We start from the raw sequence: 15,059 nt of genomic DNA, 5'->3' as shown, positions 1-15,059 counted from the left end.
ATGGATGGATGGATGGATGGATGGATGGATGGATGGATGGATGGATGGATGGATGGATGGATGGATGGATGGATGGATGGATGGATGGATGGATGATATACGGCTTTACACTATACCCCCCTTTAAACTCCGGGAGTATTTGCTGTGATGTCAGCATCTTAAATGTTTTTTGTTTTTTTTCAAATGATCAACTTCAGTTTGTTTGGAAATGGCCTTATAACTTTTCCCAGATTCATAGAAGCTGTAATTCCCTGGACATTATTTCTGATTTCTTGGTATAGTGCCTGCTTTTAGGTAGTCTCTGTTTTTGTCGAGGTGGTCACACTCACTCATAGTCAGTTAATCTGTCGTATTTGACTGGGATCATTTGACTCTTTCTCCTTTAAAATTCTTGTCAAGCAACAAAGGTATAGTTTGTTTTTCCAAAGACTACATTGACAGTTTTAGAAACCGTGTTCTCCCTAAAACTTTATATTAAGCGTAATTCAAAGGAGTAACACAAAGACTTAAAAATGTTATTTTCCCACCTCTGTCAAAACATTGTCATGCTGTCAAACACAGCATGAGAGCACTTTCTGTTCTGGCTGTTGTCAACTCTCTGATAGAGAGGATAAATATGGTGACCCACTGCTCTGATTTAACACAAGATCTGCTTTTGTCCAGAGGGCGTTGTGTGTCATGTTAATTCAAATCAAGCCAAGCAATGCCGAGTCGGCTTGTCAAGTCATGTCAAGATAATGTGCGCATATCCGCGTGCTTCTAAAAACAAAACTTTGACATGAACAAACTTCCTTACCTCCCTCTCGCGCTCGGTCTTGGTCAGGTTGATCTGTTTCAGCATCTGTGAGCGTTGTTCCATCACCAGCGTCTTCTCGTACGTGTAGGCTGAGATGTCACTGTCATGCTGAGGGAAAAAGAAATATTTTATTTGTCTGTTTTTCATACATGTTCTAAGAGTCCTTGCCAGATGTTTGTTTACACACAAATGGAGAAGAGGAGAGATACAGTACGTTCTTCCCCTGAAGCCAAAATGTTTAAAAGAAACAGGTAAAGCCTGAAGGATGTTGCGCCAATTAAAATGTATTCGGTGAACAATAACAATTATTCCTGTGCTGAGGCAGAGGAATACACAGCAGTCATTTATCCTTGTGTGAAAAAACGTTAGTTGTGTTTACTGAAGCAACCGGCCGAGCCTGAGGCATTGCTGGATTTTCTAATTATTTCCCCAGCTGAGTGGTTCTGACATTAAAGTGCTTATGAATGCTCTAGAATGCATGTTGTTTTACTTACACAAACGTTGCGCTACCAGCTTTGAGAAAACTCACCATTTCAACAACTTCCACCATAGCATCAATGCGGAGGTGATACAGGAACATAGTCAGGTCCTTCTTCATCTGGATGCTGTTGTCGTCCATCTGGGCCACAGTGAAGATGCGCATCTTGCACTTCCTCCAGACCTAAAAATTCCACAAAACAGTTTATCCATCTGTTAAAACATCTCCAAACTCTTAAAGCTGTATTTTGCATTGATATAATTGCACTTATATTATTTTAAAATGTGGATCTCGCCAGTCTCCGTTACTATTGTGGTGGTAATTAACAGTACCTTATGTTGGCGGAGGAGGAAGGGAAGCAGCATCAACATGCCTCCATCATGGACGATCCACCACACATCGATGTGACCCTCAGTAAAGCGTTCGCCGTTGGACGGGAATGCTGAAATGTTCTTTGGTACGAGAAGAGCGAGGCGGGCAGTGGTGGTTTCTCTGACCAGCTCTGCAGGTAAGACAGCAATGTAAGGCAAAGCCTGATAAAATTCTGTTTAACACTATTTAAAAAAAAACTTTCCTGGTCTATATCTTACGTATTTTATGTATTTTTCCAGGTACCTATTTATATACAGTACGATATATAAAAAAACACAATATCTTTTATTCTCCCTGGCTGACATTAAATCAGGCCAATTGTTTCCTAAACCTGTTAGTAAAAATATTTACTAAAACCCAGAATAATTCAAGAGAATAATTTTAAAATATTGTTTTCTTTGAAGTTAAAATTTTACATACATTGAAGATACTATGCCTTTAATCAATTTTGGAAAGCCTAAATGATGATCTCAGGGCTTTGGAAGCTTCTGATGGGAAGAGTTAGTGTCGACATTTGCTACAACATGTGGATGTAATTCAAGGTAAACCTGCAAACAGACTGATTCCTTGTTCAACATAAAAAGAAATCAGCCAATCACAGCACAGAGATGTCAACACATCATATTATTCAGTACAGAGACGTTTTGTCAGAAATGAATATGAACAAAAAACAAAGATCTTGTGAAGATGCAGGCTGAAGCTGGTAGAAAAGTGGCATTATTTATAGTGAAAAGAGTCTTGTATTGAGAAATGATAAAGTTAAATTGAAGTGAAAGGGATTAATGACCATTGCTAAATTTGGAGGAAAAAGAGTGAAACTTCCCAGACTCACCAATCCAACAGAAAAGCATTGGATGCTTTCAGTGTGAGCAAATGTTCAATTGAAATATTTGGATTATTTCCAGGAGGAATATCCAAAACGTTTAATGTAAGTCATATAGTTTAATGCTACCAACTACGAAAGAAATTTGTGTAAAAATCTAACTTATAAGAACTTACAAGATATTTTAAGAATCTCTCTCTTTCTCATTGTTCTGGCCTTTAGCAAATAGAAACCCCCAACTGACTGAAAGCAGATTAAATCAGTGCTTAATCTGATTTAATGTCAGACGCTGAGAAAAAAGGTCATGTTTCCTGGATGCATTAAGTTGTAATAAAGACAAATTGGCCAAACTTAGCAATAAAATGGGGAAGAAAGGGGATTTAAGAGTTTAAATGTTGCATGGTTGTTGGTGCCAGATGGGCCAGTCTGAGTATTTCAGAAACTGCTGACCTACTGGGAAAATTCCCTCTGTATTCAGGAATTTTCATCCCTCTGTATGAATTTTCATACAGAGGGATGATTGTATGAAAATACATTCAGAGGGATGCAGACTATTGCAGTTACAGATGGAAAACAAAATACCACCTCATTACAACGTAAAATACCATCACAGAACATGGTGAACTTTGAAGCAAATGGGAAGACAAAGTTCCATGGCAAATGAAACTGAAGCAAACAGAAGACCATTGACGACTACTGTCAGGTAAGAAGTAGAAACTGAGACTATAATTCACCAAAATCACTAAAGATAGAAGAAATTCACCAGATCCAATTGATCTCCATATCTAATTATTTCCCACTGATGTCTTGAGCAAGACAATGAGCCGGATGTAATTACTCAAAGGCATTTGCAGTCCTATGCAGCACCTTTCAGACGTGGGAGATTTGCTTCATGAATGCTAAGAAAGCAAATTTAGCAAAGTAGATGGTGAGATCAATACAATTCCTCTCATTGACTATTTAATTCATTTCAGTTCAGTTAAATTCAAATCAATTTAATTGAAGTTGGTTCAGTTCAGATCTGATCAATTCAGTTAATTTCAGATCAGATCAGATCAGATCAAATACATTCTATTCAATAAAACTTAGCTAAACCCAAATTGAAACTAAGCATACCAATTAAGTTCCTCCAGGTTTGATGCTCGTCTCCTTGCTTCCAGTTGCGTGGCCAGGAGACCAGCACAGCATTGTGTTTCAGGCCTCCCAGCCCGCTGGCCTGCAGCAGATGGGATGTAGCATCACGGAGGTTTGAGGAGACGGTCACCTGACAGAAGCCCTTCACCTTCTCAGTCTCCATTAATTTGCGCAGAGCCTGCAAAGTAAAACAAGAAATGCACATGTAAAATAACAATTTTGAATTAGTTAATTACTCATTTTTTGTGTAATACAGATTTACAGTACAAAATATATACAACAAAAACATTTCCAATACATTAACTTGGGAATGCAAATGGATGCAGCGGACTGAGTATCCTGATTTCTTTTAACTATCTCTGCAGATTTAGACTTGGACGCTTTCTGTGCTGCTCAGAATAAAAGCCTTGACTGGAGGTGGCAGACTGTGAAATGCTCCCTGCCTGATCTGCACGCTGAGCCTGCTCGTAGTTCGCCAGGTAGGTGCCCTCCAGGGCCGTCCCGACGATGGTGAGACCTTTGCCTGCCTTCAGCTGGTTGGTGAGAGACAGCAGACGAGGCTGCTCCACATTCTGCTCTGCATCTGTGCTAACCAGCACCAGCAGCTGAGGTCTGAGGGGAGAGGTGAGCAGAAAGCAGAGGACACGAAATTTAGAGCAGACACAAAGTAGGTGAATGAGAAAGAAAAGAGCATAGAGGGAAAAAAAAGCCATTAGGAAGCATCATGAATGATTCACATGTTGACGTGGATGAACAAACACTTCTTGCAGTTTGACAGGTGTGACTTGAGAATGACTGAACACGCACAGACACGTTGTTAATTTCTATGTTAATTGGAAACATGTTTGTGTGTGTGTGTGAGTGTGGGTCATACCTCCAGTTCTTGGTGTGTGGCTGGCCTTCCTCCAAGCGCATCAGGGCGTATCGTGCAGCGCTCAGAGACAGACCGCGTATCCCATCACCCCATTCTTTCTCCGCACTGTGACAAAACCAATATATTTCAGTCAGAACATGAACAGGTTTGTTGCTTCACATTCAGATGCAAAGGGAAAAAGGGCAAAGGCTGCTGAGATGCAGGCTCTACAAGAAATAAAACATCATATTCATCACATGATACAACGTCTCGCAGAACTACACTGCAAAAACACCAAATCTTACCAAGTACATTGTTTCGTTTCTATATATGCAATATCTTAGTACATTAGAAAAAAAAAACATCTAACAAGCAACTTTTTAGCCTAGAATGGGAGCTTATTTTAAGTCAATCATTACTAAATATAGAATAAAAAGAGGCAGATATTTCACTAATAAGAAAATGTCATGTTATACATGTCAGATTTTAATATACACACTACTTTCAGTTAAGATTAAACTGTTATAATCATAGTTATGTCTTTAATTCACTGAAACAGTTTACTAATACATTTTAATTTTTCCACCATGTTTAAATGGTGGATAGATAAAATCTAAGTTTTTTTTTTTCCCCAATACATCCCTGTTGTGCTAACATTACATTAGAAAAGTAAATGTTTAAGAAACATTCATAGCAAAAATTTTATCAAGAGTTTTGAGTTCAAAGAAGACAAAAAGCTTGAAACTTAAACAAAAGAACTAAAGTGTTTTTCAGTAATAATCAAACCAAAAGGTTTTAGTCTTGAGCCGTAATCATCAGATGTTTATCACTTTCTTGTGCACTCACCCTGCAAACTCAATGTATTTGTAGATAGAGCCGGCGATCCCCATGGCCACTATGGCGTAGTACCAGGAGCAGAGGAACATGAGAGTGAGACACAAGCTCATCCCAAGGAAGGACAGAGCCCTACAGAAGCAATATGAATTATTGAGTCCACATAAAGGATTGGAGGTTTGACTTGACACATACAATCTGAGATGATGTCAAGAACTGACCAGTGATAGAACTTGAAGCGGGGTCTCCAGTTTGGAGTCCTGAGGAGTGTCTGGAGGGCACAGGCCAGATTCACAAACATATAGCACATCAGGAAAAACCTGCAGGACACAAAGTAACGCAGGTTAACACAGCTTCTTTTTATCAGAACTGACAAACTGGGATCCTCAAAATGGAAATGAAGGGGGAGAAGTTTTGGTGAGATTAATTTTGAGCGCGCTGGCATTTCGATTTAGGCAAACTGACTGTTCTGAACTCTCCCACTGTTGTTTTTTTAAAGAAAGAAATTAATTTAGTTTTCAGTTCTTACATGGAGAGGATGGGAGCCACAGAATCCAGGGAGGCAATGAGGATCCCGCTTTCACAGATACAAGCTGTCAGCAGGAGGGACCATGTTGGTTCTCCGTTAGCCTTTCCGTGGCCAAAGATCTGTACAAACAGAAAATTCATTGCCACAGCTTTTTACACAGTTTTGTCTGCATGCGGTACCTTCTGCTCTTGTTCCTGTAAATCAGTCACTACGTTCTGATTGTGACAGCAACAAAAACTCACCCGAAGGGCGGGCACAATGCCATCCTTGGCGATGGCCTGCAGAAGACGGGGAGCTCCCGTCAGGCTCTGGAGCCCTGCCCCGCAAGTGGAAAAGAAAGAGCCAATCACGATCACCCATGGTGACGGCCAGGCCAGCGTCCCAATGACCAAGTTCCCATGCACGCCCTCTCCGAACCTAAAAAAGGGAGAGCAACAATACTTTAAAACATCAGTCTCTTTTCTCAGACTAAATGAAGTGAGACTGAGCAGAATTTAATAAATCAAATCGCTTTCAAACACCAAACATGGACTTACTTGTCCCTGAGGACCACCCCCTCAATGCAGGCACCAAACAGAATCACACTGGACATGTCTGGGAAGTTCAGCTTCAGGAAAGGTAAGCTACCGCACAGAGACAGTTGATATGCTCTCCAAATGACGGGTAATAAATCCACTCAACTCTTAAAATGCATTTCATTTTCTGATCTAGTGGTTAAGTATATTAGCAAGGAAAATGCAGTAATCAATATTGTTTAGTTGAGTATATAAGCGATCAGTGACACTGTAACAAATATCCCTCGGGTTTATTAACTTGCTCTTGCATAGGCAGCCACATAATGTGATTAGAAGTCCTAATCAAATTTGTGTAGACTACAAGCTGATTATTTAGAGAAACACTGGAGGTTATTCAATTCAGCTGCTTCTCTCTATTCTGCCTGTATGGAAGAAAATTGATAACTGCACAACAAGTTAGTACTATAAATCATGACCTTTAATAAACATTAATACACATAGATAAAAATAAACAAATATAAGAAGTGGCCATAAACTGACTGGGAAGCAAACTTTATAGATGAGGAAACAATATTAATAATGCATGATAACTTTTAACTAAGTGCCAAAATGAGACGAGTATCATCACAATAATGACCTTTCCAAATTTAAAACACTGACCTTTAATTATGAAGCTCCCTGCCGGCCACAATCACTTTCTTTTTTTATCTGCAGCTGAGAAAGATGCCTAAATTCACGACAGCTTAAAACCCTGTCAGTGACAAAGTATCTGACTGACACAGGACAACCGAGGCGACGTTTCTTAAAGTACTGTAATCTATTTTTAAAACGTTCTTGTTTTGAGGATGAGTGTGGTGCTGAAGGCGCAGTCACACGAGGATACAGACAGTGGAGGTGGTTGTGATGGCTGCGATGGTTCCAATGGGGATCGACTTCTGGGCATCACGCAGATCGCCGGAGCGGTTGGATCCAGCCATGATTCCTGTGGAGAAAGTTGAAACAAACGGCACCGAGATTACAAATGCACACACATAAAGGTTTTGTTAGCTTGACATTGAATGAGGACAAGACAAGTTTTCATAGCACATTTCAGCAACGGGGCATTTTGTCAAATGCCATCAAGAATCAATTTTCCATTTATTATTACCGTAACTCTGAACAGGTGAGGTTTTAGCTATGATTTAAAAGAACTAAGTGTTTCAGCAATCTGCACCAGTGTAAAAACATTCAGCTGAATGGAGATGCAGATCAGGCCAGAACCAGAAGACCTGAGTGGTCTGGAAGGTCGATCCAATGACAACAGGTCTTTGATTTAATTCGGTTCCATGTTGTTCAGTGATTTATAAACTAAGTGTTTTAAAGCCTACTCTCTGAGTTACAGGGAGAAAATTTAAGGACTTTAGACCTGGAAGAAGCAGCATTCTGAATCAGCTGCAGCTGTCTGAATTTTTAGGTGTCTTCAAAAAAAATCAATCAGATAGTAAGTAAAATGTGACAAAAAGAGAAATGCATGGTAGCTCCAGCTCTTGCTGGGACATTAGTCCTTTAATCCTAGAAATGTTCTTCAGGAGATAGAAGGCTGACTTTGTAATTATCTTTATATGTCTGAAGATTCAGGTCATCACTACCCACATGTTTCAGGCCTTATCACTAGTTTATCACATCACAAGGACCTATAAGCAAACGATAAAAAAGAAAACAACTGGAAGCATTTGTCACCTGTCACTGATGGGAAGTAAATGCCGACCAGCAGAGTGAAGAAGCTGGTGATGTCGGCTAACACGTAGCGGTTAGCGTTGGTCAGAGGGTCATCATGGTCCTCCACTGACTCCAGGATCGGCTTGGCTATCAGATCCCCCTTCTCATAGTAGGTCCCAAACAGGTTGTCTGTTGGTGACAAAATGTGTTGACAAGAATAATGGTCAACACAGGTCACTACATAAGAAGAAGCTACAAAAAGTATTAATCTATTCAGAAAACAGGACATTGTTTTATTTTTTTGCTTCACCTACAATTATGAAATTCAGAAATGTTTTCTTCAACTGTGATATTTTAGTATTTCTGAAGTCAGCAGACTGTTTTTCTTTTTTGTGCTCACAGAAGTCTTCAGTTGGAATCACGACAAAAACACCTCCAAAGTCAGAATAGTGATTGGGAAAACTGCAGGCGGCCCAGCAGCCCTGAATTAGTACAGCTTTTGTCCTTCTTCAACCTCTTTAACAGAACGTAATCTTTAATGAGGGAGCTAATCAGTTTTAGATGTCATTAACTGTGACAATAAAGGTTGCTACCGATCCATACATAGAAATGTCGCAGTAAATCTACTCTGAACAGCAAAATACGAACAGTTTCAGGAGTGAAGAATCATTTTTAAAGGCCACAGTCCTTATTACCTTATGATTAATGCAGGGTTTTATTGTTAAATATCAGAGTCAAATAAGGTTAATGTAGCTCTGCGCTTTCTAAAGCTCAGACTTTGGAACCAGTCTGCAGGAACAGCAGTGAGTGAAGTGAACTGTGTCTGGCTACAAAACACTTCCAGCTTTCACGAATAAAACTGCTTGATCCAAAACCCGGTGTCCTTGTAAGAAAATGACAGCGCTTTTGAACCACATCCAATATTAAAAGATATAAACAAATTCTATGCTGCAATCAGTAAAAGAGAAGTTATTTTCATTTCTACCTTTACCAGAAAAAATGTCTGTTTCACTGAAAAAAGCAAAACCAAAACACTTTTCTTCCCCTTCTTTAAAATATATATATTTTTAATGAAGCATCTGTCTTTGGATGTTAAATTGCCAAGGTTTCAGTAAATGACCCGAGCAATGCATAACATGACCTAACCTTTGTTCTCACTTTGCAAAGGTGTAAACGCTAGCAGATCCAAAACAGTCGGACTCACCTGACAGGACTCCGCTGGTAACCCCGGGAATTCCCTGGATCTGAGTCACGTTGTTGGCCACGAAATATTTGTCGCAGGTAGCGTTGAGGAAAGGTGAGTCACAGAACATGCGCCACAGCTGGGTGGTGACTGTCCCATTAGCGGTCTCAATGGTTTTGGCACAAACGTCAAAGTTCTTCCACACCAAAGTGCGATTCCCCAATATACAAACGCTGTGGAAACAAATTTTTGGCTTCTTCAAATCACAAAATACTGCATATTCACATTATCGCGGTCTGATTTGATTTTACGCAGCAAATTTGGCATAAATACTGTACTGGAGTAAATACAGCAAATATGATTATTTACTTAGTAAATAACATACAAACCAAAAACAGTAAATTAAGGTTTTCTGTTTTAAATGTAGAACTTTGTCTTTAAAAGGCTGTTGTTCTCTGTTGATCTACTAAATTCTGTAGTTTAGGTTCATCTGGATATCTGAGAAAAAAACAATCGTCATTTATTTTTCATTTGCTTGAAAGCGTCCAGACTGTCTTGTAAAATAATCTTCCCCTAATTGGCTCTGATCAGTGGTAACTAAAAACTCTTAAACTAACAGAATTGACTTAAAGCATGTATGAAAATGCACTTTTTAGTAAAAAAGAAAAAGAATCCAGGTTATACTCATATGCTTTGTTTTAAAAATGAGGATAATTTCTTAATTTTTTACTGGAAAAATGCAGAAATCAGAAAAGCAGAAATAGATATTGAGCAGGAAAAACCTAATCAGTGCATATCTATAGTTCACCAACGAGCAGCAAAATGTTATACTTCTGGCATGCAGCATGCTCTCCAAAATTATGCATCTTTCAGATCTGCTGGGAGGATTATTTTCTAAATTTAGCATTTCATGCAGACATGTCTTTCAGATATCGCATTTGCTGCATGTATTTCTTATTTTAGGTCTAACACTTCTTTTTTCTTCACTTGTCCTCTTTCTTCATTTTTCAGACCATGCTTCTTAATGTTGTGCTATGATACTGAGGTACTGATCTGCAACATTTATAGGAGCAATATTAGAAAATCAAACATGTATGCAGCTGTGCGCATAACCAAGGGTAGAAATATGCAAGATGGTGTATAGTAGTAACTCGTTTAATACAACATAAATCAAGTTTGCTGCAAATCTTAAAGTGTTGGTTCGTTTCTATGTGCTGTTTTTTCTTCAGCAGCATCGATTTGAAGAGTAAAATGAATTTTCAGATGTCTGAATCAGTTTGATTTATGGTTGAGTTTCTGCTGTTCTGTCTTAGTTGTCTCACTTACGGGAAATCGGGCGGTTCAATGCCGGTCTTGATGACTCCGGCGTAGACGGCCAGTATGGAGAGGATGACGCAGGCCAGAAACACCAGGGCCAGCTTGTTTACGTACTTGACGCCAACAAATACCACAGTGGCCATGGAGGTCAGCAGGATGGTCCCATACACGCGCATGTTGTTCAGCAGGGCGGCTTCCGCCTCGGCACCCTCCAGGCCCTCCAGGGGGAAGATGGCTGCTTTGGGAGCTATGTAGATCTAAAGATAGGGGGGTCACACATAAAATACACTTTTTCTTATGAAAAATCAGATTTTTGCCAGGGGGCATCTTGGAGGTGGTTGTTTCACTTTCACTTCTCATTTTCCACAGAGTATCAGGGGATTTCAACTGGCAGACTTAACGCTAGAATCTTGGTCTTCTTGTGAACTGTTAGCGGAAAAATGTATTACCTGTCAACCAGGGGAAAATAGACTAAGGGAATCATAAAAAAGAAGCCAGGAGCAGGAAGAATGAGACGAGGAGTGAGTAAAACTCGTGATTCTTTCATTAACAATCCTCTGTTGCACACCTTTGCTATTTTAACCCAATTTAGTAAAGGAATTCAAGCAAGAAAATTTATATTTGAAAGTTAAGTGTCATTAATACACTGCTACCATTACTAAATCCAAGAATAGCCCCATCACATCAAACTGTAAACCCACAATTACCATCAGTATCTGTCATCAACTCATGATGATTCATAGTATTGCGGTTACATAAGCATGGGAGTTTCTTCCCTTTTTGTTTTTTTTTAACTACCGTTAGGTTTCCACCACAGACTATTTAATCATTGTAAAAAGGTTATTTTTAAAAGTGCCAAGAATGAGTGGAGTGCTACGGCTCAGCTCAGACATTTGGTTTGAAAAGCTGATCTGATGTGAATAACAGCACATCACCACGCAAAAAAAAAAAAAAAAAAACAAATCTCCTGCTTCACTTTGAACTCTTCATACTTCCGAAAATAGCAGCTTCGGTTTGTGTTCTTGGCTGGGGATTGGAGGATGAAATGTATTCAAATGGGGGCTGTGCCAGTCTGTTCCGCACTATTCCGACGGGATTGTTTTACAATGGAAACTAAGCCAGCTCTGACCCAGAAGACAATATTAACCTCCAGGCATGATCAAACTCTGCATGACCTTAAAAGACAAGCAGAAGGAGAACTAATGATAACAGAATAAAATATTTTAATGATAAAATAGTCATCGTCAGAGCTGTTGGAGAGAATGCCTCTGTAAGCCTGTCAGTATCTAGATCTCTCATTAATGCATCATCTGCATAATTATCCCAAATTTCCTTGCAGGATGTTGGGCTACAGAGGAAGACAAGAGAAACAAAAGGCAGAAGAAGAAATGAGGAAGGAGGAATGATAACACTTCCTGAAATATATTCAAGTAATCTGTTAACAATATGGACAGAATGTGAGACTAAAATGGCTTCGATTTTCTGAGAGGATGAAGGATTTTCATCTGGTACAAAGCAGACTGCAAAGCTGACATTAATTTCGTAACATCATGCCTGCAGACGGTTTATGAGCGGTTTTATTTTTTGGCCGTGTCCACGCTGGTCTAACGCCTGTTTTGTAGATAGACAGCTTTTTCCCCGGTTAGAAAATTTAGGACACTTGTAGGTTTGTGGTCAGGATTAAAAATGCGAGGATCATCTTCCTGCTGCTGAGCAACAAAAATAGAGACAAGCACAGATAAGATTAACAAGCAATCGGGGTTGGCATGGGAACGCTGCAGCAGAAATATCTCAAGATATTCCTGACTCCATTGTTTTAGTGGGAGAAGACTGATTTCAGCTGTACAAGCATTATTTTTATTACGATAACACATGATTTGTACAGAAGCCTAAATTAATTTGATCTTAACTCATAAATAAATACTGGTAAACAATTTCAAATATTGGCTCCATAATTTATTTTTGGAAGATTTTTGTGAAAACAAATTATTTCTGTATAACTAATAAAGTTAATGTAAGAGCACTTGGAGGAAGAAAATGTAGGAAAATGAAAAAAATAAAAAAAAATTTTTACAAAAAGTTGTTTTGTACTTTTGCAGATTTGGTTTTCTTGTCCTCAACCTTGTAGGATTTGAAAACCGTCTCTATGAAGCAGAACATTTTGCAAAAGTTGTGCAAGCTAAAAGATGTCTGGAATGTGTTTAAAAAACTAATTATCTATAATAATAATAATAATAATAATAATAATAATAATAATAATAATAATAATAATAATCCACCTTTAAGCTGCTGAAAGGGAATGTGGTCACACAACTGCAATAAGTAATATGGACCAGCAGGAGATTGCAAGCTGCAAGTTTATTTTGCAGTTTGCAAAAATAACCAGCTTGGTGTATGAGGCTGAGCTCATTCACATTTTCATTTGTGAAAATTAGGCCTGTCGCGATAAACGATAAATCAATTAATCGCACGATAAATTAAACCTATCGACCTCATTTTAATTATCGGCTTTATCGTCTCTGCCCTTTTCTCTTTCTGTTGAAGACACTGATTGAAAAAAAGGCTCAGCTCCGTTGCTCTCCATTGACCCTCCCTTCCTCATTTCCTTAGTGTAATGTCCAGCGCACACTACACGAGTTGTCAGCCGATTGTCGACCTGAGAGACCACACATCAGCCGACAGAAATCCTAGGTGAAACGGTTTGATCGTGCCGTGTGGTGTCCAGCCACATGGGCATGAAATAATGGCTACAAGTCCAGTTAACTAATTTTAATATCAGGCATTAATCAATGCTTTACTAGAATCTACCTGTGATGCATTTGGCTAGATTCAGCGTAAAGTTCTGACTGAATGAAAATCATTATAACCTATTTATGTCACGTTAACGAAGAACAGCTGGAAACTTACCGGGTTTATCAACTGAGGTAGCAACTTGGTTCCAACTCCTCTCCTGGTCATTTCTATATTATTTGCAAGAAATGTTGAATAAACATTAATGTTTCCACATATCTCCAATGTCCGCTGGACTTCGGGTTGCGTCGTGTCAGCTGTTTGGGATTCCCCTCCGTCATTTCCCCTCAGAAAGCGAGGAGGAGAATCCGCGCTTTCTGATTGGCTACCTGTCATGTTCAGCGTTAAGCTCCCTGTCGGGGAAAACCCGATTTAGATCAGAGCGGCCACGACGATCTACCGTAACCAGGATGATCGTCTACAGGATGATCGGTTACGAAACCACCAGCGAGAATCTTAGATCGGCAAACGATCTAAGATTGTCATAAGGGGAAAATAGGGGCAAAAAGTGTAGTGTGAACTACTGCTTTAGGTAGTGGGATGTGCCCGTCTTCTCTATCTAAATCTAGTGATTATTGAAGGACAATATAGTTTACAGACTTTATTATCTGCACTCTTTTGGTTGAATGCAGTATTTATTTCCACTTTGGCTTTATGTTGTTTAGTTTTTATTCAAGTACGTTTTTTGTTAATGGAGACTGAGAATCCTTTTTGTTTTTGGTTGTTTTGTTTATTTAGTTTATTAGTTTCAGTGTTATGTGTTCATTTGAAAATAAAGTGCATCTATCTATGGCCGGAAATCGCATGTATTCATTTCCATTAAATCAGTGTCAAAAGGTCTTGAAACAATATTATCGCTTATCGCAATAATTTTTTAGACAATTAATCATCTAGCAAAATTTGTTATCGTGACAGGCCTAGTGAAAATTGAGTATTAGGAGAGAGGGAACCTGGTGATCTTGGTAAGATGTTTCTTACCAAGAGCAGCTCAATGGCTCCCAGGATGTACATGGCTCCAGCGTAGGTGGTTCCCAGGTAGAAGCAGATCCCCACCGCTCCACCAAACTCAGGGCCCAATGAACGGGAAATCATGTAGTAGGAGCCCCCAGCTAAAAGCAGACACAAGAGTAACATTGGCATGCATGTGTTTTCTTTATGACTCAGTTTAATCAGCGACATAATTTACTCTTTGCTTTCCACCAGTTTAGTGATTTGTTTATGATAACTTGATTATCCAAGCAGATTTGTTGTTCAGAATGAGAATCAGGTTACCACCCATCAACAAGAAAAAATAGTTGATCCTTTGTACATCACTTCAAAAACAAATGGAATAACCCTGAAAGTTTGATTAATACACTTATAATAGTTTTACTTTGATTTATAAATGTTCACCTTTCTATAATTAATATTAGTAATGCATTAATCATTTGACATAACAGGGAACACTGGTGTATAACTGTGTTGTGCTACTAACCTCTTCTTATTCTTGTTAATACAGTGCCTTTATATTTATGAGAAACATTGTGCCAATTAATTAATTGTGCATAAATAAATAGTCCCTAATCAGCACTTCCCAACAACATAAAGGCTGCCACCCATTTTACGCCAGACGCTTATAATGGGTGTTCAGATCCAAGCTCCTTCACAAGCCTGTAATTTGCTGTGACCCCTGCTGAACATAAGATGTGGACCATTATTACTACGTAGCCCCACATTACAGGCCGCATGCGTAAAGCG

The 15,059-nt window shown here is 39.0% G+C and overlaps 1 protein-coding gene across 3 annotated transcripts in view; it reads right to left on the bottom strand.

The window, feature by feature from the left end:
- Window positions 1-15,059, bottom strand: part of slc12a5a (solute carrier family 12 member 5a) — a 149,834-nt gene that overhangs the window by 5,505 nt on the left and 129,270 nt on the right. For all 3 annotated transcript variants that reach the window (XM_017304943.1, XM_017304944.1, XM_008408932.2), the window contains exons 6-21: window positions 14,301-14,431; window positions 10,542-10,789; window positions 9,237-9,448; window positions 8,054-8,221; window positions 7,218-7,316; window positions 6,356-6,413; window positions 6,062-6,236; window positions 5,820-5,938; window positions 5,512-5,610; window positions 5,303-5,422; window positions 4,478-4,582; window positions 4,047-4,215; window positions 3,586-3,781; window positions 1,607-1,776; window positions 1,326-1,457; window positions 797-904 (exon numbers count right to left, since the gene is read on the bottom strand). In XM_017304943.1, coding sequence (XP_017160432.1) covers window positions 797-904; window positions 1,326-1,457; window positions 1,607-1,776; window positions 3,586-3,781; window positions 4,047-4,215; window positions 4,478-4,582; window positions 5,303-5,422; window positions 5,512-5,610; window positions 5,820-5,938; window positions 6,062-6,236; window positions 6,356-6,413; window positions 7,218-7,316; window positions 8,054-8,221; window positions 9,237-9,448; window positions 10,542-10,789; window positions 14,301-14,431 — 2,309 coding nt within the window. The remainder of the gene's footprint in view (window positions 1-796; window positions 905-1,325; window positions 1,458-1,606; window positions 1,777-3,585; window positions 3,782-4,046; window positions 4,216-4,477; window positions 4,583-5,302; window positions 5,423-5,511; window positions 5,611-5,819; window positions 5,939-6,061; window positions 6,237-6,355; window positions 6,414-7,217; window positions 7,317-8,053; window positions 8,222-9,236; window positions 9,449-10,541; window positions 10,790-14,300; window positions 14,432-15,059) is intronic.

This window comes from Poecilia reticulata, linkage group LG5 (assembly GCF_000633615.1).
Source record: "Poecilia reticulata strain Guanapo linkage group LG5, Guppy_female_1.0+MT, whole genome shotgun sequence".
Taxonomy (NCBI): Eukaryota; Metazoa; Chordata; class Actinopteri; order Cyprinodontiformes; family Poeciliidae; genus Poecilia; species Poecilia reticulata.
The sequence above is the reverse complement of the archived record's forward strand: the minus strand, read 5'-3'. Positions and strand labels throughout refer to the sequence as shown.